Source organism: Pteropus vampyrus, unplaced genomic scaffold (genome assembly GCF_000151845.1).
Source record: "Pteropus vampyrus isolate Shadow unplaced genomic scaffold, Pvam_2.0 Scaffold170, whole genome shotgun sequence".
Lineage (NCBI taxonomy): Eukaryota > Metazoa > Chordata > Mammalia > Chiroptera > Pteropodidae > Pteropus > Pteropus vampyrus.
Window position 1 is genome coordinate 3,183,601 of NW_011888951.1, and position 22,850 is coordinate 3,206,450.

Below are 22,850 nucleotides of genomic sequence, written 5' to 3' on the forward strand. Positions count from 1 at the left end.
TTTGGACTTGCAGAATGATAACCTGGGGGTTCTCAAATGGGAATCAGCAGGGGTGGGGGCGGGTGTTACTAAAATGCAGATTCCTGAGCTCTGCCCTTGAAGTCTGGATTCAGTCTAGTATGAGCTAGGCCCCAAGACTCTGCATTTCCAACAGCCCCTACACCCTCATCCATTGGTCAGGACTGGGAAATGCTGGTCAGCTTCAGCTCTCTTGTGTTCTGGTGGGCCCAGAGGGGAAGTGCATACTGCGGTCCCACAGTGTGTGTTGGTGACAGATATACCCTGGAAGGGCCCCACCTCCTGACTCTCAGGCCCTTAACCACTCTTCATTGCAGCCCCAAGGTGGTCTTTGTAAAAGGTCTTTGAGTGTCAGCACTTTACAGGGCTCAATCCAAGAGTTATTTGTAAAGGGAAATTTCTATAAAATGAATCCTGTGAATCCTGTATTTCCAATAGGTTGCCTTCTATTTCATGAAATGTATTCCTAAGGATAACTTTGGGGTACACACTTGGGTCTAAGGAACTCCTCTCCCATGGTGCAGTAGTGTTTTGAGGCCTGGACTCAGATACCCACCGACAACCCCATCTTGTCTATGCCCTTTTCTCCATCCCTTGTGGCCTCTCATCCCAGCTATGGAAAAAGAGAGTAAACTGTTCTGAGATCAAAGAGAAGAACTAGGGTCAGACAACAGTAACCCTCTGCCTCTGGGTGCAATGGACTGTGTCCAGTCTCTGGCATCAGACACAGCTAGCTCTGAGTCCTCACTCTGTTCTTAACCAGCTGTGTGACTTCCACTGTGTCTGGTGCACAGCAGTGCTCAATAGACACTCACTGAGAGAATAAATCAATCTTCACCTGTTATGTGTGGAGAATAATAGTAGGTATCATCAGTGCGCACAGGTCTGGGCGTTCTCCTAAGTGCTTTCCAGGCATTAACTTAGTTGTCATAACAATCCTGTGAGGTAGAAATAGTATTATCACCACTTTATCAGCACAGAGATAAGGATTCTTGGCCAAGGTAGGTAGCCAGTGAGTGACCAATCTAGGACTCGAACCCAGGCAGCCAGGCTCCAGAGCCCATGCTCTTGACCTCCATGCTGATCTTGTGCTGGAGGCCACAACAGAATCTTCACCCTGCTGGGTTATTGTGAAGACTAAGACTGCCTGGCATACCCTAGAAACCACTGAGTTTGGGCCTCCGGTATACCCTGAAAGGCAGTCAGGAGCCAGCCACCAAGGTCTCAGATGTGTCTGCCTTGGCTGGGTCTGTCACGTGGGTCATCCTGGAATGCTCAGGGTGAGAGCCATCCTCAGCCCTGATCAGGGTTCTCATTCTTTCTTCCAAATTGAGAATCAGCCCTGGGGCTTCGGGCTCCTGATTGAGTCAGCCTCTGATTGCGGCTGCAGTAATTATAGCTGTGAGGTCCCACTGGGCCCTGCCACTCAGAGGCTGCTCTCAGCAGCAGGCTTGGCATCATAGCCAGGGTAGGGGCTTAGAGGGGGTGCATTGTACCCAGGCAGCTGTTGGGGTCTTGGAGAGCCCTTCAGATCTACAGGTTTGGTTCATGGTGTCATTGATCTGGAAGGCAAACCAAGGCCTAACTGGGATATGTCTTGCTCAAGGATACACAGATGGGAAATGACAGATATGCATGCACGGTATGGCAGCTCCATGTTGGTGTAGCTTAAAGGGGAAGTTTGGAGGGGTGGGAGGTAGGGCTGGTGAGGCAGGCAGGGGTTGGCTGGATCAAGGATTGGCTTGAGTGCCAGGGACCAGGAGCCAGGGTGTTAGGCAGGGCAGCAGTAGAGTCAGATGTAGGATTCAGAAAGCCTTAGGGGCAGACATGGGCCTCTTCTCAGATGAAGAAACTGGGACATGAAACAGGAAGTCTCTGATGGATTCTCAGGGCCTCAGGCCAGGTGGCTGGGACCAGGCAATATGACTGGTTGGCGCCATGCACTGTATCCCCCTTGGCCAAGCCATGCACGTGTGTCTGTCTGCACAGCCATGCATGTGTGTCTGTCTCCACAGCCAAGCAGGTGTGTCCTGCAGAGAAGCTGAGCTGTGGACCCACCAGCCACAAGTGTGTGCCCGCCTCGTGGCGCTGCGACGGGGAGAAGGACTGCGAAAGCGGAGCGGACGAGGCCGGCTGTGCCACCTGTGAGTCCGGGGTCAGATCCCCAATGTCTACCCAGCATGGTCAGGCAGCCCTGGGCGGTGGGGGGCCGGGGGGAGGGTTGGTCAGTGGAGAGGAAAGGGTGATGATCAGGACACTAGCAATGGCCAGGCACTTTGGAGACATTTTCTTCTTTCATCCTCATTACCACCTCATAAGTAGCCATTATCATTTCCAATTTATGGGTGAGGACACTGAGGCTCAGACAAGCGAGGAAAAGGACCCAAGGATGAGTGATGGAACTGGAACAGAGATTCAAATTCAGGTCTGGACAGTAAAGCTCATGAGTTTTTTACCATGCCTGACATTTGCTCATCCATTCCATAAGTCTCTACTGATCTCCAAGCGAAGGCAGGGAGAACAGGCAGGGGGCCATAGCAAGAAATGGTGGCCTGGGCTAGGGCACTGGCAGTGGGGTGGGGTGGGGGGGATAGATTCCTGAGGTGTGAAGGATGACTATTGCTGAAATCTTAGATTCGAGTGCAAATGTCACCAGGCGGTGAAGACATTCCCAACAGCCTCAGCAGGGACAGATGGAAGTAGTCACTGGGACTGTTCCACATCACTGAGCTTCAAACACAGGATTATCTCCTTCCTGGGGAGCAGGCCAGCAGGTCCTGCACCAGTGGGGAGCGTGGCCAGGCCTTGCTCGTTTCAATTCAATGGGCACCTACTGGAGCCAGGCTCTGCAAGGGACAAAGAGGAGAATCCTACACAGTCCTCCCTCTGGGAGCTCATGATTAATGGGGGAGATGGACTGGCTGTCAATAACTAGGCTGTGAAGCTGGGCTGAGATATGTATGGGCAGTCACTCAGGAGCTTTTGCCAGGTAGGCACTTGCCCACCACAGTCTTCCACCCAATTCTTTCCACCAGCCTCTGCATTTGCATCCTATCCATCCTTCCTGGCCCAGGGTAGATGCCATCTCCTCTGGAGGCTTCTGAGTCACAGCACTCTTAAGATTCTAAGTCTGGAGTTTGGATGTGTCTGAAGTAGGAAGCATCTGCGTGGGGGGAGATCCTGGCTGGGGCCAGAAGTTTCAAACCCCTAGTGAAGGCACTGGCTCGTTTCTTCAGCTGGATAATTTTGTGGTGCCTCATCAGCCAACGAGAATCCTTTCCCCTCCTAGCCCCCATAATCAGATGTTTCCTCAGTCATAAAGGCCATCAGTCACTATTGCAGGGGGTGAGAATAGCTCTAACTAGGGCATGTTGTGGCAGAACAGTTCTTGTTAATTATTACAGATAGGAGTGTTAGAAGGAATTAGTGGGCTTCTCCTCTACAGCTCCCAACCACCTGCATGAAGGAAAAAGAATTCTCTTTTCTCATCCTTCAGAGCTTCTTCCATCTGTGAATGCTGGGAGTTGGGTCTCTGCGCGTAGGCCTGTGAATATAGATCTTAAAGATGCTGTCAGCATCAAAACCTTGGAGAGAACACAGTACAAAGAAGCACTTCCTCCCAGAACTCTAGACATAATGAGTCCTCCCTCCCTGGACATGTACTGGCTGCATCTGGACAGGAAGGAGGGGAGCTAATCTAGGCATTGGCATAATCTTGAGAGGCAGACATCACAGCGTAGTGTGTACTTTTCCTACCAATGCCCTAACATCCCAAAAACCCAGAAGGGGAAAAAAATGCATCTGTCAGAAACTTGATAGAACTGTCAGTAATATATGACATGAGCTGCCTACATGCGAAACTGAAGACATCATTCTATTTTATGTTCAGAAACAATGAAATAATTTTATTAGAAAATAAAAACAGACTCCTAGCGCCCCCATGTGGAAAGATCTGGTGCTGCCACCACCACTTACCTGTGGCCGCTTACCTGCCCCCTGAACCTCCAGGCTCATTCTTGGCCTATGTGTAAGGAATGAAGGAGGGAAAGAGGCAAGGAGGTTGCTGCTCTGGAAACAGCTTACACTCCAGGAAGTATACACTCCAGGAGAAAACCAGAAAACCAAGAGGAATCAGAGTAGGAAGGAAGAGCCCCAACCTGAGTTCTGGTTTCCTTGTCACCCTGGACTGACTGTGTGTCCCTGGTAAAATTGCTCCCTTCTCTGGGTCTCAGTTTCCTCATCTGTAAACTGGAAGTTGTGCTGGCAATCTCTAAGGCTCTCCTAGCTCCTGAGTTCAGAGCAGCCCACCAGAGAGGGGAAGCCCAGGGCCCCAGGCAGAGCCAGTGACCTGTGTCCTTAACTACTGCACATCCTTAAATTACTCCTCACACACAGGCTAGTCCAGAATCCATCCATGCCACACCTGCTCACTGCAGGGAGCTCTGTGCCAGGCCTTGAGTTAGTCTCAGAGCATATCCACATGCCATTTGTGGTCATGGGGCAGACAGAGTAGGAAAGATATGAAACCTAGTCACCCGAGCATGATATGAAAGGCACCCAACAGGAGAGGAGAAGTGAAGGGAGGCTTCCCAAGCAGGGGAGCATGAAGTGTATTATGAAAGAGGTGGAATTTGGGCCCTTGAATGATGAGAACTCATTGTAAAGTGTAGAGACAGTGATGGCAAGAGGTATGTACTCAGCGGATAGAACAGCTTGAGCAAAGGCCCAAAGTGGGAACGTGTGCAAATGGTCTAGTGTGACTGAAGCCAGGGTATGTGCAGGAATGAGGTAGGTAATGGGACGGAGGAGTGGCTCCATGACAGTGGCTTTGGATGCCAGGTCAGGGGACTTAGACAGGGTAGTTCAGGCAACTGGGGGTAGGGAGCAGAGAGGCTAAATTGTGCTGCTGTACTATAAAGAAACAGCTCCAGAACTTGTTCATGTTGCATATCATTTCCTAGGACATCACAAAGTTCTTCAAGACAGGCAGCATTTCATAGCTTTAGAGACTTTCCTAGTGCCACCGTCCTGCTGGAAGCAGGACTAGAATTCCCACTCAGTCAGGCTGGGGAGGCTCAGGGAGGGCAAGTGTGTTGCCCAAGGTCACCCTGCATGACCCTGGCAGGACCTGGATTGGAAGCCCGTTTGAGGACATGTCCACCATTTGGCCCCCCAGCAGGGCTCATTGTGGCCCAGAGGTGAGGGTCAGGACCCTTGTAGCAGGACCAGTGGGCCGGGTAGCTGGGGATGAGGTCCAGAGGGCCGACCCGCTCTCTGTCCCGCGCAGTGTGCGCCCCGCATGAATTCCAGTGCAGCAACCACACTTGCCTGGCCGCCGTGTTCGTGTGCGATGGCGACGATGACTGCGGCGATGGCAGTGACGAGCGCGGCTGTGCTGACCCGGCCTGCGGGCCCCGCGAGTTCCGCTGCGGCGGCGACGGCGGCGCCTGCATCCCCGAGCGCTGGGTCTGCGACCGCCAATTCGACTGCGAGGACCGCTCGGACGAGGTGGCGGAGCTCTGCGGCCGCACTGGCCCGGGGGCCACGTCCGCGCCCGCTGCCTGTGCCATCGCTGCCCAGTTCGCCTGCCGCAGCGGCGAGTGCGTGCACCTGGGCTGGCGCTGTGACGGCGACCACGACTGCAAGGACAAGTCGGACGAGGCCGACTGCCGTAAGCCCCGCCCTTCCATAGCGCCCAGCCCCGCTGCTCTCAGCCCTGGGCTGCCTGACGCACCACGCGTCCACCAGGCACACCTTCCTTTCCTCGCTTGTCTATATTACCCCAATTTACCGTAGCTTGGGAAAAGTGATTTGTTTGAGGTCACGTGGCTACTAGTCTGCAAAGCTCAGGTCTAACTCCAGAGGCCAAGGGTCTTCGTGGGTACCTGTGTCCTTTGATGATGCCCTCTCTGTCATACCTCCCACCCCTGCCCTTCCCAGTCCCAGGCAGTCACCCACTGGTTCCAGCGCTGGGAGACCTTGGTACACTCAGGAACTCCTCCTCCCCTCCCTATCTGCTGGGCCTGCTCATTCTTCAAGGCCTCCCCCAGATTCCTCCCACCTTTCCAGCTGGGTCACTTCCCTGGGCTCCTGCAGGTCCCTAAGACACTCTCAGCACATCCCACACTATTGTTGTCCTCTGTTCATTCCTCAGCCCCCTTTTGCACCCTTGAGCTCCTAGAGAATGGGAGACTCTTAGTAGTCTCTGTGTTCCCATGTCAGGCACAGCACCCTGTACACAGTGGGTGCTCAGGAAGGGTTTGCTGAAGGATGAAGTCTTTAAGCAACAAGACTCAAAAGGCTATGTGTCTACTCTGGAGAGGTGGCCCTGGGGAGAGGCAGTGGACAGGGAAACAGGAGACCTGAGTTTTAGTCCTGGCTCTGCCAGCCAGAGTACTGTGTGACTCTGGGTGAGGCCTTCCCCCTCTCTGAGCTTCAGTCTCCCATCCGTACACTGCAAGTGCCTTGGTCAGGTGTCCTTCAAGGACTCCCACGCTCAGCCACAGGTTCTGTTCTTGCCAGGGATGGCTACGGGGTGGGGGTGGGGAGAGGAAAGCTGTCCCAACACCATGTTGGCCCTGACCCTCGCCCCTTGCCCTCTCCTGGCAGCGCTGGGAACCTGTCGTGGAGATGAGTTCCAGTGTGGGGATGGGACCTGTGTCTCTGCAATCAAGCTCTGCAACCAGGAACAGGACTGTCCAGACGGGAGTGATGAAGCTGGCTGCCTGCAGGGTGCGTGTGGTTGGAGGCGGAGGGGCAGAGTCCTCTGTGAGGAAAAGCCCTGAGCTTTTCCCTGGCTCCAGGAAGAACAGAGTTGGGAGTTGCCTCCCCTTAGTCCTTGAGATGCATCTTTCCCCAGAGCATCAGTTGCCCCTAAACCATCTGGATCCCCTCCCTGGAGTCCTAATAGCACCAGAACTAGATTTTTAAGAACTTTGCAAAAGCTGAAAGTACCTGCGGGGCACAAAAGGGCACTGCAGGAAGTCCAGCCCCCACCATTTGTCCACGTCCAAATCTCCAAGTGGCTTCTCTCACTAGTTCCCAGACTGAGTAGACACTGGGAGCCCCCTTAATTCCCAGATGGCTCTTCTGGTCATCACTCACCTGCTGCAAGAGCAGGGACCCCGATGCACTGGTCATCTGGGGAAATGGATAAAGCGTTGGGAGGTGAGGCAGCCTCCCTGATGCAAGGCCCCTGAGACATAAGTGTCCCTCAGGAGGAGGTCAGTCTGGCCCCCAGGGTCTCTGTAGAGTTGCTACATTGCTTCTTTTCTCTCCCTGAGCTCTGATACTGCCAGATAAGACAGAGAGCCCCCAACCCTGCCCAGCTAGGTGATGCTTGGGCATCCTGATCATCGCTGGGGTCCTGATCATCCCTGAGGTCTTGCCTTGTGAGCAGAGCTCCCACCAGCCCTGTATGCAGCTGTCTGTCTTAGGCCACCCTCTAGAGACCAGCGGGGACTGGGGCTGGAGCTCTGCTCACCTCCCATGCAGCCAGCCCTCCCTACTGAAGGTCTCACAGGTGCTGTCCACTCTTTTGTCTGGCCCGACAGAGTCAACATGTGAGGGTCCCCGCAGATTTCAGTGTAAGAGTGGCGAGTGCGTGGACGGCGGGAAAGTGTGTGATGCTCAGAGGGACTGCCGGGACTGGTCGGATGAGCCTCTGAAAGAGTGTGGTACAGTACCTGTCCGCATCCAACTGCTGGACTAACTAATCTTCCCTTCCACACCCTCTCCTGGCAGCCTGGCCAAAGCCCTTGCCTGCCCTTCAGCACCTGTTCTGCTCTGACCCTCTCTCTGGCCTCTCACACTGCCCTGCGGCCTCAGACCAGGCTCTTTACTTTTGGGGCCTCTCGTTCTGCATCTCTACAAAACTAGGCCTTTCCTTTCCAGTCCAGATGCTCAAAACGTTGTGCTTCCTCTCACAAACCCATCCTCTCCTCCTCACTCCTTCCACATTCAGACCTCTGGGTGTGTGCTCAGTCTGGAACATTCTCTCTTCTTCAGTATTTCTACCCTGCTGACCTAGCCAGGGCCCCAGCCTCTGAGGCCTTCCATCCCCCTGAAGGAGTCCCTGCAGAGGGAGAGGTGGGAAACAGCATGCAGGTGGCCGGTTGAGGCACATGCCAAGGCCACCCGGCTCAGGCAGGGCCTGGGTAAGGGGAAGACAGACCAAGCAGCAGAGGGTGATACCATTCCTGAGCCCTGAGGAGCTCAGGCTTTCTGGGAACCAGACTAACAGGCTGGATATGTGTGAGGAGCAGAAGGAGGTGGCTGTCCTGATGGTTAGAGCTGTCGGGATGGGTTCCAGGCTAGAAAGAACAAGAGAGTGTGGGCTGTAGGTGGGGTGAGTATCCTAGAAAACACACAGGAAACCCAGTGTGGGCTCCAGGAAAGTTTATTTCTGAGGTCAAGGGTTTGGACAGAGAATATCTGGGAGGACAGAGCCTAGGTCAGACTCTCTCATCCTACCTTCCTGCAGACATTTTCACCCAGCACCTCCCTTCCTGGGCACTCAGAGGAACTTCACTCTCTGGAGCTCCCTAGGAACAGAATGTTTCTGTCCCTGTTGAAGATTAAAAAATTGATTTTGAAAGGAAGAATTGCTGGGTGAAGGTTACTCAGCCTGCACCTGAACTTGCAGGTTATAGACTCTCCACCTACCCCCCACCCCAAAGGCCCTGCCAAGAAAAGTCTCAGAAGAAGGAACCTATGGAAGAGAGGATAGGGAAGCAGGAACAACTGAACCTAGCCTCCAGCCCCGCCCAGACTTGGAGTTAGCCAGGGACTGCTAACCTAAACTCTCTTCTCTCTCATCTTCTGCATGATACACCAAAGAGACGTATGTACGCACGTGTTTGTGTCTCTGTGCTGGTAAGAGCCAGTATCTGTATCCATGCCTCCTTCTCTGAGTAAAGCAAGGGAATTGCATCCCATGTCTCTGTGTGTGTTCCCACATCTGTGTGAATGTGTCTGTGGAGTCCATAGGCTGTCTGTGCCTCTGCATATAAGCTGGTGTGTGTATGCATGCAGGTGTGCGCATGTGCTGGGGAAGGGCCTGCTGAAGGATTTGCCCCTTCCTTCTATGAGGGACCTCAAATGCTGCCCAAGCTCTCTGGACCATCTGCCCCTCTCCTCTCCTGCAGGCTCTCCAATAGAATCACCTCTAGGCTAGATAGAATTGAGAAGGCCCAGAGACTCCCCTTCAGCCTCCACCTCAGTGCTGGCCTTCTAGGGAAGGGCTGACAAGGATGGACAGGTCCAGACCAGCTCCCTGTTCTTGCCCTAACTACCTCAGCCCTGGAGGACTCTGCCTTCCTCTTCTATAGAAGCCTTAGTCACTTTGGCTCACCCCTTTCCCCTTTCCGAGCCTTCCTAAACATGCCATTCCATCCATGCTCAGTAAACACCAGTGTTGAGTTTCTGCTACTTGTAAAAGGAAAAGAAGAAAGTGAGTGGGTACATGAATGAGGCAGAGAGTAGGTGAACAAATGAATAGATAGCCCCAAGGGAATAATATGGTATGGGAGAGGGCAGGAAGGGCTTGGAGTAACAGAAAGATTCCTGGAGGTGGTACCTCACAGAGACCACCTCAAAGGTACCATGGCTCAACCCATGCCAAGGGGCTGAGGCTTCCTAGGGCCAGGCCTGGCTGAGTCACTCCCAGGCCCCCTAGTCATGGGGTTGCTGTGGTCTTGTTCTTTCAGTTCTGCTGCCATCTCGGAGAAACAGGAGGAGGCCCAGGGGTGAAGGGGAACATTCCCTAAGTATGGCTCAGGCTGGAGGTGGGGCATCCACAGCTGTGCATGTCCTGGGGGGAGGCAGCTCAGACCAGCTGTGTGCATGGCTGTGGCTGGCTCAGCTCAGCTCTGCTTGGCTTGGCTGGAGTGGTGGTGCATGAGCCTGGTGGGCAGAGGGGTGGTATGGTGCCTTCACTTGGCTTGCAGAATTAACCTTCTATGATTTTAAAACTCAGAAGATGCTATTAGAACTTGGTGAGCCTTGGTCCTGGCCTCTCTGACCTCCTCTAGGATCCTGCCAGAAGGTGGTAAGGGAGTGGATGATGGGGCAACGAGATGTCCCCCTGGCATCCCTTCATCCCTTGAAACAGTTGGTAACCCTGGGACCAGGCCCATGACTAAGTGTCGGAAGAGGGACAAGTGCTGAGAGGAGAGGAGATGAAAAATTCCATTGTAGTTCGTGATAGAGAATTCATTTAGAAAAAGGCCTGGGAGTCTTAAGATAACCACAGCTCAATAGAGGGCACACTTTGTTCAGATTGCTTCCGCATGCTGGGTTAGCTCTGGGCCCTGTCCGGAGAGGGACATGGACAGATGGTATGAATCCAGAGAAAGGTACCTAAATTGTAGAGGACCAGAAATAAGCACTTTAAGGAGATTCCGAGGGAGCCATTAGACTCTGGCTAGCCCTACACAGCAGAGGAGAGCGGAAGCAGAAGCTACAGTGAGGCTGATCCTATGAGGAAGAACTTTGTTCAGGTGGAGCCAGCTGCTTCGGGAGGGAAGTGGGCTTCAGAGGCTGGAGATGTCAAAGCAAGGATATTTCAGAAGGGATTACTGGGGTATCCTGAGGGTTAAACGTGGTATATGACATGAAGGCCCTTTCAACTCAGGTCACAAGGAAGGAGGAGCTGGAAGAAACGTGTTTGTGAAAGGAAAGACCTTAGGCAGCTAGACTACCTAGCTGCCTCAAGCCTGGCAGTGGACAGAGCCCTGGCCTGGGAGGCAAAGGACCTGCATTCTGGTTCCACTCTGTCACTGTCTGTATGTCTGGCCTTGAGCAAGGACCTGCCCCTCTTTGGCCCTCCTCTTGCTCAGTCGCCTGGTTAATGAGGCTGAGGCTCAATGAGGCCACAGAGCATCCTGGCTCTGTGGGAGTTCCGCTGCACCTAGTCTCTGCTTCAGCTCTGGGTGCACCCCTGTCTGGTCCCCACTGCAGTCTGGCTCCTGGACCCTCAGGAGCCCATGTCCCTCCCCAGGGCTGAACGAGTGTCTGCACAACAATGGCGGCTGCTCCCACATCTGCACTGACCTCAAGATCGGTTTTGAGTGCACCTGCCCAGCTGGCTACCGGCTCCTGGACCAGAAGACCTGTGGCGGTGAGACCCTCCCCTCACACCTTCAAGCAAAGGCAGATCTTTCTGCCAGTTTTGACATCTGCTCCTCCCCACAGACATTGACGAGTGTGAGGACCCAGACGCCTGCAGCCAAATCTGTGTCAATTACAAAGGCTACTTTAAGTGCGAGTGCCACCCTGGCTATGAGATGGACACATTAACCAAAAACTGCAAGGCTGTCGGTATGGATATCCCAAGATGGGGAGTAACGGGGAAACTCTGGGGGGTATAGAATGCAATGTGCTTCCGCATATGTGAGGAATGGCTATGCACACGTGTGCATGCATACACACACGCAGAAAGCAGGTTGTATGCACAGTGCTCAGAGTGTAAATACACATCACACACACAATGCACTGTATACTAACCCTCACATGGACACTTCATAGAGCCACCCAGTACAGCCCACAGAAACCGCAATAATACAACATACAATGTTTAGACAGACTGGACCATGCAGACTACATACATAGCATAGGCAGTTCACACAAAGAGCATGAATATGTGCAGACCTAACATTGATCAGTTCAGCCAACTGAATTCATTCATGTAATTCAGTTCTTTATACTGAACACCTAACTTTGTTATAGGCACTGGGGATTCAGCAGTAAGCAAAATAGACACAAATCCTTGTCTGCCCTCATGGGACTTACCTTCTAGTGGGTGACACAGACAAGAAATCAGATAAATAAATAAAATACAGTGTATTGCAGATGGTAATAAGGGTTTAGGAGAAATATAAAGCAGGGAATGGAAGAGCGAAGTCCAGGAGGGCAGTGGGTTATAGTTTTAGAGTGGTCAGAGAAGCCCACACCTTTATGAGAAGGCGACATTTGAGGTGAAGGAATAAGCCATGCGTTTATCTGCAGGGACAGCAGTATCAGGCGATAGAAGAGAAAGTGCTAAGGCCCTAAGGTAGGAGCATGCCTGGTGTTTCAGATAACACTGAGGAAGCCAGTGCAGCTGGAGCAAAGAGAATAGGAGGAGATAAGGCAGAGAGTTGACTTGAAGCAGATCACAAAGGTCTGCTACACCATTGTGATGGCTGACTCTCAATTTCACTCTAAGTCAAGGGTAAGCTTTTAAGGGTTTTAAATAGAGAAGGGACATGGTGTGTCTTACATTTTAACTGGCTTCCTCTGGCTGCTGTGTTGAGAATAGATGGTAGGGCAAGAGAGGAAGCAGGGAAACCAATTAAGAGGTTTTTGCAATAATCCGGAAGAGAGGTGATGATGGCTTGGACCAGAGTGTTACAGTGGGAATATGAGAGTTGGACAGACTGGATATATTTTGAAGGTCAGGATTTATTTTAGAGCAATAAGATTTACTTATGAATTAAATGTGCGATGTGGGAGAAAAAAATGTCAAAGCTGACTCCAAGATTTTGGGCTGAGAACAGGAAAAATGGGATTGCTATTTATGGAGTTGGAAAAGATGGTGGGGAATATTAGATTGCTTTGGACATGTTAAGTTTAAGAAAACTAGACATCTAAGTGGAGGTATTTGAGTAGGCAGTTGAATCTATGAGCATGGAGTTCAGATGCGCAAATACAGTATACAGCATATATAGATTATAACAATATAGTAGCTATAATAATTGACATGTAGCCCATAAACCCAAAAACATGCCACCCAAACTGTACAATATACAGCACATACATTAGTATGTCATATGTAACATACAACCTGTTCTTACCCCCACAGGGGACACAGTAATATACAACACGGATTATATATGTGCAGTGCAGACAACACACAATTTCTCATGTAGACACAAAACCCCCCATATTTCGATGAATATCTAAAGTGCCGTTACACAAAAACTCAAATCATAAACATACTGGGTTCCTGTCATAGTCACAGCTCTTAGTAAAAACCACCTCCAGATATCCTGTAATCCAGCTCCTACCTTCAGGAAGATAAAGTGCTATTGCTCTCATTTCGGAGTGAGAAAAATCACATAGTTTGTCAGTGGCGGAGCTGGACCTTGAAGCCACTTTTCCTCCTTTCTCCTTTCTGCACTTGGAGCCCTTTTTTTCTATGTTCTCTGTTTGTACCATGCTCTCCGTCACCCCTGCTGTGCTTTGAAATAGTCTCCATCATACCACCCAAGTCACATACCCATCCGCAGGCCCCACATGGCTCTGTGAAAGTCCCACCCTGCCCCTTGGGAACACATTAGCCTGGCAGAGATGCACAGTGACAGGGACCAGGTGGCCTGCAGAAGTGTCAGCTGGAAAATAAGAAGGGGAGAAGGCACAGGCAGCTCCAGGTACAGGTGTTGCTATCAGACATTATCGGTGCCTGAGAGTGGTCTGATACATCTAAAAACATGCTGGGGGACTGGCAGCCTGTGTTAAGTGCTGGGCCCTCATAGGCCTGTGGGACAGTGACCCTCCATATGGAGTAGCTGGCAATATCTAGGTCACTGATGATCTTCCTAAAATCTAATCTTAAATCTAAAAATAGGTTTTGTATATACATGAGCAGTTGTATGTTGTCTCCACTGCACATATATAATCTGTGTCACATATTACATACATCCCATCCCTGCTCAGAATAAAGTGTAAGCTCTTCACCCAGCTCACAGGACCCTTTGTGGTCTGGCCTCTGCCATCCTCTGCAGCTTCATCTCTTGCCATGTCCCCAAATACACTCTACATAAACTAAAGACTCACAATGACCTCCCTGAATCTCGTCCCTCTAGTCTCACCTCCAGCTCTAATGTCTGTCCTCCATACTGGAGCCTGAGTCATCTTTCTGAAATAGTTAATGCTGGCATTACCCCTTCTTGAACTATTGGCAGTGGGGCCCTAAGCAGAGGAGGTATTATTTGCTAGGGAGAAATGCATTAAGTAGAGGGGACAACTTAAGCAAAAGCCCTGAAGCAGCAGAACTCTGCCGCGGCTAGGTAATGACAGGTAGTCTGGTGGCTAGAATCAAAGTGTGTTAGAAGAGTGAGTGATGAGGCTGTACAGGGAACTTGGGGTCACGCTGTGGAAGGCCATTGGTGAAAGCCTGAGGAGGAAATGGGGTTATAAAAAATTCAGGGGGAGTTTTTATCTAATAGAAAGAATGAAAATCGTGGTCCTTTGCATCTTATGCTTTTTGTACCCATTATTTCATCTGCTCCCCTAACCTATGAGATAGGAATTGTCACCCCTATTCTACAGGAAAATGAGGTATCACCTAGCAATCCAGTGATAGAGGCTTGGTCTTTAGATTCCCCACCTCCTGCGCTGACCCCTTCTCTCTCAACTTCCCCGAATGGCAGCTGGCAGAAGCCCATCCCTAATCTTCACTAACCGGCATGAAGTGCGGAGGATAGACCTGGTAAAGCGAGACTACTCACGCCTCATCCCTATGCTCAAGAACGTTGTGGCTCTGGATGTCGAAGTTGCCACCAATCGCATCTACTGGTGTGACCTCTCTTACCGCAAGATCTACAGGTAAGCAGTGGCAGGTATCCTGCAGCCAGGATAGGGACTGATGGAGAGAAGAGGAAGGGTGGCCTCTGTGCTTCCTCTGCCTCAAAGATTTCCCAGTATAGAGATGGGGCTTGGGAAGGGACAGAGGATCGTAGTGACTGTGGAACTTGGCTTTAAACACTGAGGGTTGAGAGAGCGGCTTTGAACCCCACACTCTTGGGTTTTGATTGACCTCTGGTGGCCTAATGGGGCAGTGCAAGACACAGGAAATGTTCAGTCAAGGCAAAAGGGAAGAAATCCCTGGCTTTGGTGAAGACTTTCAAAGCAGCTCACATATCTGTGTGTTGGATCCTGGAGACTCAAAGATGACTCAGACCTGGTCCTGCCTGGAGGATCCCACTCATAACATAGTGACATCCACTGTGATGATCATGAGAGGAACATACAGAGGCGGCCTCTCACCCAATCGAGGGGTCAGGAAAATCTTCCTGGATGCACTTCCCGCAGTCCGGCCTGTCACTGGATTTGTGACACCACAGTCTGTGGACTTTGAGGCTCAGGAAGGCTCTTCACACACGAAGTTCTCTCCTAGGTTTTCTCAAATACCACAAGCCTGCCTCCATGCATGTTCTGGCCTCCTTTTGGTAATCACGTCCTTTCTTTGTCCTGAGATCCATCTAGTTGGCAGAACTACTGATGACCGGGCACTGTTGAAAGAATTATGCAATGGGTGGGTAGGTGGATGGATGGATCAATGAATGGATAGATGGAAATATACCAAGTGCTACTCATTGACATCTTGATGACTACCACATGCCCCAACACAGAGACACATACTCAGTTCACACACACACACACACACACACACACACACACACACACACACAGAGAGAGAGAGAGAAAGAGAGAGAGAACAACTAGAGCAGTACCTGCCCAATAGTTATAAGTAAAAGAGGTAGGATTTGATGACAGACTGGATATGGGGCTGAGGAAGAAGAGTCTAAATGACTCCAGGTTCATTCTGGGAGTTTTAGGTTCTGGCTTAGGAGGTTTTGTGAATGGTAGTTCTAGTGTCTTAGGTGGGAGTCGAGGAGGATTGGGTGGGGGTTGGGCAGTCTGGACAGCTGGCTGAGATTGAAGGGAATAGGGATGAGCAGCTTTGGATGTATTGAGTTCAAGGTGTCCCTGAGACATCTGAGGGGGGCCAATTGGCTTTATAATCTAGGGTTTCAGAGAGTTGTGTTAATAGGAGAGTCATACTTATGGATGGCAGTGGGCACTATGGAACTAACTGCCCAGAGAGAGGTTATGGGGAGAAGAAAAAACTTGAGAAAAACAGTATTTGGGAGACAGAAGGTCTCATTAATGTTGCCTCAGTGTCTACTGTATTTTCAGCCCCTGCCCTCCATTCTCACCAGCACAAGCCTTCTGCAGACCCTCTTTATCTCTTACCTGGATGCAGTAACAGCCTCCTAATCAGCCTTCATTCCCTTCCTTTCCAATCCATCTCATAGTCCACAGGTGCCACAGTGATCTAATATGCTCATCTAACCATGTTCTCTGACCTGTTCAGTTACCCTCTCCAGGAAGTCCTAACTCCCTAGTATGGCATGCAGAGCCCGTCAGGATGTGGCCCCTGCCTACACTTACTTCCAGTCTTATATCCCACCTACCCAGCTCTACCCCCACTGAATATCTCACCTTAGTCAATACTCTAGAACACATACCTCTAGGCATTTGCACATGCTGTTCCCTCTGCTGTCTTTTGTGTTCCTAGTGTCTTTTGTGTTCCAACTACAAAGCCTCTCCAACCCTCCAGGATGATGTAGTCTCCATACTTTCCGTAATCACATTGTACTGTAATGATCTAACTAAATTTCCGTCCCCCATTAAGCTGGACTCCTCCAGGCCAGAGGCTATGGCTGATTCAAACCTGTATACTGATTCCACCTGTATGGTGGTCCAGGGAATGTGTTGAATAGAAATTAGCCAAGTTCCTCGAAAATGCACTGCCATGGCCCACAGGAAGAGAGGGGAAGGGTGCATAGGCAACTCCAGAGGGGTGCGCGGGTAGAACACCTGTCCTATGGTCAGCTCTGGTTGCTCCTAGCGCCTACATGGACAAGGCCAGTGACCCAGCAGAGCAGGAGGTGCTCATTGACAAGCAGCTACACTCTCCAGAGGGCCTGGCGGTGGACTGGGTCCACAAGCACATCTACTGGACAGACTCGGGCAACAAGACCATCTCAGTGGCCACAGTTGATGGTGGCCGGCGATGCACTCTTTTCAGCCAGGACCTCAGTGAACCCCGGGCCATCGCTGTCGACCCCCTGCGAGGGTGAGTGTCCCCACCTAGAACTCCCACCGTATGCACTCAGTCCTCATGTGTCTGTCATAAGAGCTCTCTTGAGGGCTTTGGAAGGCCCTGGGTCACTCAGACACAGCCCAAGGGAAGAAAGTTCGTGCCCTTCAGCCTACTAACCCCCAACCAAGGATTCTTTGGGCATTGGTCATCAGAGTTCTCTTGAGACTCTGCTGCTTGTTCTTCATATCATAGAATCAGAGCATCTCAAAGTAAAGCAGGGCTCTAGATATTGCCTAGAAGCTCCTGGGGCAGGAAGTCTGTCCTCAGGCTGCTGCATGCTGCAGGTGCGCATCTGATGGCTGCTCACACACTTTCAGACAGGAGCTCATTACTTCACCTGGGGCCTATTTCATTTTGGGACAGCTCTGCATATTAGAAAGTTTTTTTTCATTTCGTTTGATTTTTTTTTTCTCCTATTCCCAAATCTGCCCCTCTTTCTCCATAGTCCTGATGTAAGTACATGAGATGAAACCACTCAGCCCAGTGCCTGGCACATATAAGTACTCAATAAATGTTCAAGAAAAAAGAGAGAGAAGCCCTGGACAGTTCTAGCTGTGTAATCTTGAGTAGGTCATCTGTTTTCTCCTCTAAAGACCGGAAAAGTAAGAGAGCATTGACAAGGGCCCTTCCTGCTCTGGCATGCTAGTGTTCTAGTTGGAGTTACCAGAAGTGAGGATGGGCTCCCAGGCTGTCCAGCTGAGGCTGGGTGGACACTTGGGGAATACAGGCTTCCCAGGACTCAGATGATATGAAAGCTAAAGCACCTACTAACTTTAATATTTGATAGTTCCAATGGATTTCAGAGGTCTTTGCAGTCCCCACTAAGCATAATCTTCAATATTCATTGGGTCATTGAGCCCTTGTGATACAGACCACCCCAGTTATATCTTTGATAAAAAGCCCACTGAGATCTTTCTCTCTTTTAGGTTCATGTATTGGTCTGACTGGGGGTATCAGGCCAAGATTGAGAAGTCCGGGCTCAATGGTATGGACCGACAAATACTCGTGTCAGACAATATTGAGTGGCCCAACGGAATCACCCTGGGTGAGCCCTGCCTTCCTAGACTGGGGGCTATTCTAGCGCCTGATCCTGACCACTGTCCCGAGCCCCATGGGTCTTGTTTCTGCATCCCCTTATAGTGCCAGTGCATGTGTTTCTTGGTGGTTGCCCCAGGCTGGCCTCAGTCTGAGGCCTGGCCTGGAGATGTGGGCAGGGATGGGGCACAGAGAAGCAGAGATCAAGGCTACTGAGCCTGGGAGCTGGCTCATGACCTGATCCTCCATCCCCTTTTTCCTCCCCAAGATTTGCTGAACCAGCGCTTATACTGGGTAGACTCCAAGCTGCACCAGCTGTCCAGCATTGACTTCAGCGGAGGCAACAGAAAGATGCTGATTTCCTCCCCTGACTTCCTTAGCCACCCTTTTGGGATAGCTGTGTTTGAGGTAAGCCCCGCAAGGGAAGGCATGGCCCTATTAGGAAGCCAAAGCCTAGAAAAGGCTTATTCAAATAGGACGACTCCCTGAGAGTTGTCCAAATGCAAACAAAGGGACAGGGAAGCCAACTGACTTGTTTGTGCACACTCTGAGAGCTGCCTCCATGCAAAGGCTTTACAGCCCATTGTCTACCTGGCAGCTTTTTCTGTACTCCTTTCCCAAGACCACTCTCTCAGAGCACTGCTCATAGGTAAGTTGCTAGACCATGTATGTTTTCTCTCTGAACCCTCAGCACCCAACACCGTGCCCACATATACAGAAGGTACCCAATAAAGGGAGGAAGGGAAAAAGGAATTTACATTTCCTTAGAATCATGTCTTATTGGAAATGGCCTGAGAGATGCCATTCAACTCAGCACACTTTTATTGATCTTTGCTGGACCCTGGGTTCATAGAAGTGAGTCAGACAGCATCTCAGTCCTCAAGAAGCTCCTAGGAGGATGAGGAGAAGAGGCCCTCCTGTGTTCTGACCCTAATAACCTTTCTCCTCGGGGAACGAGGAAGCCAAAACTAACCAAGGTCTCACACACCTACCTCTTCCCCAAAACTAACTCTGCCACCAAGGGGAGGGAAAGCAAGGGGACAGAGGTCTATGGTGGGCATTGGCAATATTTGCTTGGAGCGACATCACTCAGCACTGCTCTGAATCTATGGGCAAAGCCCCACCTCCAAATCCAGCCCCTGCTTCAAAAGACAGGTGTGTTCAGACTCATATGTGCTTATGTATATTTTTTGCATGTACATGTTATGTATGTGCATGTGTGTACATAAATGCATCCATTTAAAAGTGTGTATTCCTGTATGTGCTGGTGCTTCTGAGTTTAAATATGTATACCAGTACTTAGACAAATCCTTGTTTAGGTCCAAGTGTGCCTTTCTGTGTGTAGATGAGCATGTGGGTATGTGTCCAGACCTGTGCATGAGGCTGCATGGTTGCACCTGTTACTGTGGATCTGTCTATAGATGCACATTCAGGCTTGGATGGACTAGCCATTGGATGCATGTATGTTCTACCCAGAGGCTATAGAAGGCCCATCAGGGAATAGTTAGTAGCTCACACATGCCCTCTAATCTTGGTCCTGGGCCCTAGTAATAGTAACAGCTAATTGAGACTCAGCCTTGGGTCTCTGCTGGGCTCCAGGGAGCAGGCTTAGCTCAGCCTTCAAGCCAAAGCACAGATTCACCAAATAACCCTCTGAGACAGAAGGGAACCGGAGCGCTCGTCACAGATGAAAGGCTGAGAGTCCCACTGAATCTGTGGACAGGAGAGCTCAGGGGAGATGGCAGGGTAGTTCTGGTAGTTCTTATGACTATGATTTGGGGCTGAGCCCTAAGATTGAGGTTATGATTTTAGACTCTAGGCCTCCCATCTGCTACATCTGTATCCCACAGGACAAGATATTCTGGACAGACTTGGAGAATGAGGCCATTTTCAGTGCAAATCGGCTCAATGGCCTGGAAATCTCTGTCCTAGCTGAGAACCTCAACAACCCACATGACATTGTCATCTTCCATGAGCTGAAGCAGCCAAGAGGTGAGCCCTCCCTGGTCCCAGGTCCCCTGCCCATGTCCTTTGCCTCCACTAGGCAGACTGTATTCATGTTCATGTAACAATGTCTCAGCACCCCCAGGAATAATGGCAGCAATCCCTCTAGTTGGTAGGGTGCTTTGCTGTCACATATTTTATCCTGTTTTTGCCTCAAGCTCTTGGTGAAATAAGGTTGGGTATAAATACATAAATGCCCTATTTTTGCTAATCCTACGAAGTGTAAGTATCACTGTTCCCATTTAACAATTGAGGAAAGTGTAGCTCAGAGAGGTAAAATATTGTTAGCAGGTGGCAAAACCAAAACCTAAACTCAGGTCTGTCTGATTCCAGAGCTCCTTCTGCCATTAGGAGTACATTGCTTCTCATTTATTATTTGCACCCACTTGGCAGTAGTATAAGCTAATATATCCTAGGGCCAGAAAGTAATTCAGTTTGTTAGTTGGGACCAGAAGCCACGAATCCTACTACTTGGTTGTCCCTTCCTCTACCACTAGGATGTACTAAATCTAACTGTAACTGAGGTTTTGGTTTCCAGGGTAAAGGTGAGAAAGCATAGAGGGGTAAGGAGATAAGGTTGGTGCCTGATTCTAAACCTAGAAATTTAAATAAGAAAAGAGACATAGCATGTGGGATAGGAGGAGAAACATGGACTTTAGAGTCCAACAGTCCTCAATTTAAATTGTCTCCAAAATTACTAGAGGTACAGCTCTGACAAGTTTTTTCTTTGAGCCTAGGTATCATTTATCTGTCAATTTGGAGTATAGTACCCACCTCTCAGAGCCATTGTCAGGATTAGGTGAAAGTATGAGGATAAAACTCCAGGTACAGTCCTGGAAGGTGGCCAGTAACAGTAGTAGAGAGCTTTTTGAGCAAATCCAGTAGGAAGGGCCTCATCCTTGGGAGAAAGGAAGACCTGGCATGTCCCATCTGTGCCCCACCCCCACCCCCACCCCTCTCTCTCTCTCTGTCTCTCTGTCTCTCTCTCTCTCTCTCTCTCTCTCTCTCGGTCTCTCAGTCTCTCAATCTCTCTCTCTCTCTCTGCCATTAGCTGCAGATGCCTGCGAGCTGAGTGCCCAGCCCAATGGAGGCTGTGAGTACCTGTGCCTTCCTGCTCCTCAGATCTCCAGCCACTCTCCCAAGTACACGTGTGCCTGTCCTGACACAATGTGGCTGGGCCCAGATATGAAGAGGTGTTACCGAGGTAAGCAGACCTACCAGGAAGGGTGGCCCCTGGCCATGTCAGACCTCATCCTGCTGAAATCCTCCCTTGGATACTGGGACACTGTACACCCCTGGTTTTCCTCCACCTGCTCTAGCTTCATGTTGCCTCTGCAGGTTCCTTTTCTTTATTTTTCTTGGATGCTGTTGTCTTCCAGGGTCCTAACAAAGGTTTCTCTTCTCACTCCCAAGAAAAATGCACATATACGGACAACATTTTAAATTCAGTTTCAGGGGCTTTCTGATGCCCCTGAGGACCTCGAATTAAGACCCCTTGATCCCCATGGCTTTAATTACTGTTTATATATAGGTGACTATGAGCTTGCCTATTTCTCACCTAGAACTTAACTTTGTGATATGATCTGGACTAATAGTTAATACTTCAACCATATAAATTTATATTCGTTCCCCAGTCTTGATGCATGGCTAAGGCCTTTTGTTTGAGCATAAGTCTGCCGCATCACTTATGATTTCCAGATCCACTTATAAAAGTGGAGGGAGAATTGAAACCTAATGGTATAACAATATGTGTGTAAAATCCTTCTAGATTCCCCTCCTCCCAGACTTTAATGGTGGTCTTGCCCACATCTAATTCTACAGCACTGTTTTAATGACTCATCTTTATCAAATCAATGTGCAGTAGAAACACAGACACAGTGCTTGGGATTCAGCTAAAGAAAAGATCACGGCCCATTCAGGAGGATTAGGAAAGGCTTCACAGAAGTGGCATTTGAGCTGAGCCATGAGGATGTGTTCATAAGTATAACCCATAGAGGCAATAATTTAGGCACTAAAGCAACAGAATTATCTGTCCATGTGACATCGATGGTATTTCCCCTCCAGCACCTCAATCTACCTCAACTACGACGTTAGCCTCTACCACGACGAGGACAGTAGCCGATACAAGAGCCCCTGGGGCCACCATCCACAGCCCCAGCTACCAGAACCACAGCACAGAGACACCAAGCCTGGCAGCTGCGGTCCCAAGCTCAGTTAATGTCCCCAGGGCTTCCAGCATCAGCCCGTCTACCCCAAGCCCTGCAACCAGCAACCACTCCCAGCATTGTAAGGACATGAGTTCTGCCTTCTTTCATGATATGGGAAGCCAGGATGGGAGAATATGTGGGAAGAAAAGATCATACCAGAGCTGAATATTAGATATCTCTGAGGAGGAAGTAGAGGGAGGCAGAGTGCCCACCTGCTATTAGGAGTCTTATATGCCCCTAACTTATGGAGGGTCTCAAGGGAATCTACTTCCTGTCTCTGAATCTCAGTTTCCTCACCTACAAAATGTAATAATAACCCCTTCCCTATATGCCATGAGAGGCAAAAGTAGCGGTATAAGTTAGAAGTGCTCACACACAGCCTCTGCTGACTCTGGGTGTGTGTCTGTGTGTCACATGTTACTGACATGTATATGAGAGAGTGTCCTTCAGATCTGGAAAGTTTAAAAGATATGGTCCCAGTTCTCAGCACCCTCGGTAGGTTCCTTAAAAAGTGATATCCGTAACTAGTCTGCTTGTGCCTTCTTCCAAACCCTGGGGTAAAAGTAATTAAGTTTACCACTTATTAAATCATCAGGAGCAGTAATTGTCACTGCTAGAAATGTTCTATCTCATTAACCAGCAAATACCTTTCTAAT

The 22,850-nt window shown here is 50.1% G+C and overlaps 1 protein-coding gene across 17 annotated transcripts in view; it reads left to right on the plus strand.

Moving 5' to 3' along the window:
- LRP8 (LDL receptor related protein 8) overlaps nucleotides 1-22,850 on the plus strand; it is a 73,126-nt gene that overhangs the window by 37,632 nt on the left and 12,644 nt on the right. For 3 of the 17 annotated variants that reach the window (XM_023536746.1, XM_023536751.1, XM_023536753.1), the window contains exons 4-17: nucleotides 2,034-2,162; nucleotides 5,306-5,689; nucleotides 6,628-6,750; nucleotides 7,572-7,694; nucleotides 9,726-9,803; nucleotides 11,018-11,137; nucleotides 11,212-11,337; nucleotides 14,430-14,604; nucleotides 16,694-16,921; nucleotides 17,875-17,993; nucleotides 18,252-18,391; nucleotides 19,834-19,975; nucleotides 21,039-21,191; nucleotides 22,052-22,273. In XM_023536746.1, coding sequence (XP_023392514.1) covers nucleotides 2,034-2,162; nucleotides 5,306-5,689; nucleotides 6,628-6,750; nucleotides 7,572-7,694; nucleotides 9,726-9,803; nucleotides 11,018-11,137; nucleotides 11,212-11,337; nucleotides 14,430-14,604; nucleotides 16,694-16,921; nucleotides 17,875-17,993; nucleotides 18,252-18,391; nucleotides 19,834-19,975; nucleotides 21,039-21,191; nucleotides 22,052-22,273 — 2,262 coding nt within the window. The remainder of the gene's footprint in view (nucleotides 1-2,033; nucleotides 2,163-5,305; nucleotides 5,690-6,627; nucleotides 6,751-7,571; nucleotides 7,695-9,725; nucleotides 9,804-11,017; nucleotides 11,138-11,211; nucleotides 11,338-14,429; nucleotides 14,605-16,693; nucleotides 16,922-17,874; nucleotides 17,994-18,251; nucleotides 18,392-19,833; nucleotides 19,976-21,038; nucleotides 21,192-22,051; nucleotides 22,274-22,850) is intronic. The other 14 variants (XM_023536749.1, XM_023536762.1, XM_023536754.1 and 11 more) reach the window with 12 other exon arrangements.